The 4,870-nt window shown below is 48.7% G+C and overlaps 1 protein-coding gene across 1 annotated transcript in view; it reads right to left on the bottom strand.

The window, feature by feature from the left end:
- Positions 1–448: 448 nt before the first annotated feature.
- The window catches only part of LOC130367301 (extracellular calcium-sensing receptor-like), a 51,958-nt gene continuing 47,536 nt past the window's right edge, over positions 449–4,870 (bottom strand). Inside the window, 2 exon segments of the mRNA XM_056569709.1 lie at positions 449–1,410; positions 3,456–3,546. Coding sequence (XP_056425684.1) covers positions 449–1,410; positions 3,456–3,546 — 1,053 coding nt within the window.

Here is a 4,870-nt window from a genome sequence, read left to right as displayed (position 1 = left end):
ATAACAAACAAAATACGGTTGATGTGTGCCCAAAACCGCGTACGGAGGGAAAGCCTACAGAGGGCATGCCCTGTATTTGAATGTGTGAAAACTGAGATAGAGGGGGGGGGGGTTGGGTGGGTGACGCCAAACGCACCATACGCCCCTAGGAATGAAAGAGGGAGGTATTTAAAGCCCTCGTCATTCCCACAAATTCAGCCTAATTAGGCTTCCCACTTGTGGTCATTGCTCGAAGAGCCGTTTGACCTGTGACCTAACAATATACCAACATCACAATTATTCATACTTACATCTCTGGATACCAGGAGCTGTCAACAAGCACCTAAAATAAATAGTGATGATAACAAACAAAATACGGTGTATGTGTGCCCAAAACCGCGTACGGTGGGAAAGCCACTAGAGGGCAAAAAAGCCAATACATATAATATAAGGTGCAACTTGATTTTATTTAATTTAAGGCCAACACCTTGAACACGCTAGCCATTTCACAAGAGGGATCAGGTATGTACCTATCAAAACAACTTGAATTCCACCGGCCCAACTTTTTGAAGATGTGGGTAGGAACTTCGTGTTTGGAGGCTGCCGACGCAGCTCCAATTCTAAATGAGTGGCCCTTGATGCGAAGCGGATCTTGGCCTAGAGTTTTGACTAACGTACGGACATGATTTAGGAATTGCACGGTGGAGAGTGCCGAAGAACCGAGAGGCAGAAGCGGACTGTCTGCAGGTTTGCCTTCCAACATGGAAATGAGTTGTGAAAATACGGCCACAGGACACTGATGGGCCGTCCTGAAGTACTTGACGACCGCACCGTGCCTGTTGGTTTTAGTGCACGACAACGTGAGTGTGAAGCCATAACTGCAAGGTAAGAGCTGACCCAGAGACAGCCCCAGCGACCTATTGTGAAAGCGGGTGAACTCCCCTGGCCTAAGAAACCCATAGAATGGCAGATAGATAGCTGCTTTAATCACCGTGCTGACCTGGTAACCGAAGGGATACATGTCCAGAAGGGAAGACATGCTGAAGGAGGGGGCCAGGACACCCGCTGCGTCTGGACACACCTGAAAGAACACGTTAAATTTAGCTCTGGAAAGCGCATCAGCTGCCAAGTTCTTTGACCCCTCTATGTGTTGAAATGAAAAGTGAAATTTGTGATGTAGCAAGAGCCAAGTGAAACATCTGACAAACCTCATGATGTTTACCGAGCTAGAGCGCCCCTTATTTAGGATGTCAACTGTAGAGGCGTTGTCACACAGGAACCTGACAGTGGTGTGAGCCCAGGCGTCCCCCCAGACGAAAGCTGCCGCCACTACTGGGTAGATCTCGAACAGGGTTGAGGTCCTGCCGAACCCGGGGATACCCAATACGTCCGAAGGCCAAGTGCTGGCAAACCAATGGTGACCATGCAATGCTGCAAGACTGCTGAGACACAATTAGCTCCTAGCAGGCTATAACTACCCCTCCCCCTTACTACAATAAATACTTAAATAATAACTGACACAACAACAATTTAACTTTTCCGTGGGTGGGGATCGGCCACAGCTTTATTTATAAAATTACTTATATAAATAACAATTTAACTGTAACAAAGACACCGATTGGCTTCTTACCAACCCGAGAGGTGATGCCACACCGTCCTGTGTGGAGGTCTACCCCGGGTTGACCCCGCTTTCACCGTCTTCTTACCGCCAAGCTGTGACTTACAACAAACAAAGATACAAAAAGGGAGGGAGGGAGGGCAAAACTCCGGGTCCTGGGCAGATTGAGGGGGGAAGGGAGGCACCACAGCTATAAATACCCAGGGGAGGGCCTCTGAAAACCCGGGAAACTATTAAACCCCTGATTGGTGCACTCCTTCCCCCCCCCCCACCCATGGGACATACCACTATAGTTACCAACAAGTTTTATAGGCGGGGGAGGGGGCTAAAAAACCTTGCCTGTATATTTCTTAACCTCTTACTGCTCACCAGTCAGGGGGCAAGCTAGTTATGCACAGCTTGCCCCTCCAGACTGCTGAGACACAATTAGCTCCTAGCAGGCTATAACTACCCCTCCCCCTTACTACAATAAATACTTAAATAATAACTGACACAACAACAATTTAACTTTTCCGTGGGTGGGGATCGGCCACAGCTTTATTTATAAAATTACTTATATAAATAACAATTTAACTGTAACAAAGACACCGATTGGCTTCTTACCAACCCGAGAGGTGATGCCACACCGTCCTGTGTGGAGGTCTACCCCGGGTTGACCCCGCTTTCACCGTCTTCTTACCGCCACGGAGGAGACCAGTTAGCCCTACACTGGGCTCCGACCCCCACCCAAGAGATAGTGGATAGCCAACACCTGGGGCCACCTCCAGCCCCCCAGCACACCCAACACATTTCCTCTCCAGGAAATCCGCTCAACACTTTTCCTCTCCAGGAAATCCGCTCAACCCTTTTCCTCTCCAGGAAATCCGGGTACCTGCCACCAGGACCAATTTTATAAATTTTTTTTTTTTTTTTTTTTTTTTTTTATAACCCGTGTGAACTCATCTCTCAGACTCGCCCATACACCGAAGGGTGCTGCAGCACTCGCACCACCTCGAAAGCCGCTCTCAAAACAAAAACACACCTGGGAAACATCAAACTGGGCGAATATAGCAACACAACATGCAGATCGCCCGCGGCCGTCGTGCAGCGCTACCCTCTCCGGAAACCCAGCCACCTCCGCCGGCCCCGATACAAAAAGAGAGCAAATCCCGAACTCACAAAAACCCCATCCTATCAAAGAAAAGCCAAAACCCAAAACAGACAAAAAACCTGGAACTGAATAATCGGGGGCGGGGAGCAAAAGAAAAAGGGGGAGGGGCCCCACCACCGCCCAGGCAACAATAGGAGGACAATGGAAAAAACAGTCATCCGCGGACCCTCATGCAGCACAAGCTGCGTGACCCCGATCGCCTAAGCAGTCTCGGACCGACGGGCCTTTTTTAAAATTTATTTAATTTATTTATTTTTTACTTTTTCCGTGAAACCACAAGATAGGTGCCCAAAAACACAGACACCCAAGTCCCATGGAAGGGGACGAGGAGAAAGGAAGTGCCCCATCCACATAGCCCCGAAAAAAAGCTAACGCAAAACCTCGGATCAGAGAAAACGACGCAAAAGCGACAACCAAAAAACCCGACCCGCAGCCGCCGCCAAGCGACCCAAAAAACTGATAGGAAAAACCGGTCGCTGACAGCAAGGCCACCCACTCACGGGCCCAGCCCCTAGGTATACACCAACCGCAAAACAGAAAAGAAAACACCCCCGCCTTGTGCCATGCGGCAACCGCACCCCACTGGATCGCAGCACAGCGGGAAAGCCACCCAATTTTTTTTTTTTTTTTTTTTTTTTTTTTTTTTTATTTATTTTTTTATTAGCAGGTGATTCACATGAACAGGTGAAGATACCCAGCGTCACATACTAAGAATGTTATTTGGATTCACGGAGAACACCGTCCAAATCTCGAACCTCCTTAGAGAGGTGACACAGCAGTTAACGTCCGTTAACACAACCTATTAAAACGAAATAGGAAATCAAACATCAGAGCCTCGTAAGGTTACCACAAGGGGCATTCCAGGTAAGAAAAACAAATCCCCTATCCACAGACCATTGGGAACCTCCGGGACCCTCCTCGGCTGTAGCACATCCCGGCCTCCACACCAACACCAACCACTCGCAAGCGCCTTACCGTGAGTCGCAGGACCCACCAAAGCGGACCAAGAAATACACCACTCTGCACAATGACACATGGGCCAGCCACACAAGCAAACCTTCCAACTCCACCCAAGGGAGCAACCTCCGGAACCACTGCCAGAGAAAACGGGACAAAGCATCAACACCCAGTACCGACCCCAAGGAGCATAGCCCCAAAATAACTCGTAACTCCAAACAGCGAAGAACTGGGTGCAACAAACCGAGCACAGGAAGAAAGCCGAAAAAGAGATAATAGCAGAGACAACGCCCCGAATGTCAGACCGACAACACACCACGATCACTCAAATCACACCCTAGAAAAGAAGAAAAGTATCACCAAATTAGAGCGCAACCAAGCGCAAAAGAGTCCTCTTGAGTCTGGCGCCTTAGACCGCTCAGCCATGTTTTAGAGGCCACGCCAACCCACACAGTACCGTTACAATTCTAGAACATGAGCTGCCGAAGCAAGCACCCAAAGTCCCCACAACCAATACCAAGGGAAAAACGCATACAAAACCCAAGCATGGCAGAAACCCCCCGACTACTAAGACCCAGGGGTAAACCACCCCGCAGCACCACTGGGAAAACCAAACACCACACCAACAACCAACCAAACCAGCCACATCTGAGAACAGAGCAAGCTCCCCGTGAGCCGCAACCGGGGACTGAAAGCAGGCCTGTCCACTGCACAACTCACGAAAAACCCCAAGCAACCGAAACGTCAGCCCTTAGCGCACCCGGGTCACATATGCAGGGGCACAGACACCACACACCCTCGGCAGCCAGAGACAACCTGGAGGAAAAAACTCCACCCAGAACCATAGTCCCCGTGCAACATTCAGTAAATTAGCAAGGACCGGAACCAGGGCACCTACAAGCCCAGAGGAAACCAAAAACAGAGAATTTTTTTATTTTTTATTTTTTATATTTTATTTTTATTTTTTTTTATTTATTTTTTTATTCTTTTAAACTTTTGAACGCAATCACTCCCTAACCACAGGAAAGCAGCAGACCAACACCAACGCGGCATGCGGAAGCCATGCTAATCTTTACTGTATCGTTCCAATTATAACATACGTGCTGCCGAAGCAAGCACAAAATATGGAACACTTCACAAAGTTGCATGTCAGCCTTGCAGCAATA

Source organism: Hyla sarda, chromosome 4 (assembly GCF_029499605.1).
Source record: "Hyla sarda isolate aHylSar1 chromosome 4, aHylSar1.hap1, whole genome shotgun sequence".
Taxonomy (NCBI): domain Eukaryota; kingdom Metazoa; phylum Chordata; class Amphibia; order Anura; family Hylidae; genus Hyla; species Hyla sarda.
The sequence above is the reverse complement of the archived record's forward strand: the minus strand, read 5'-3'. Positions and strand labels throughout refer to the sequence as shown.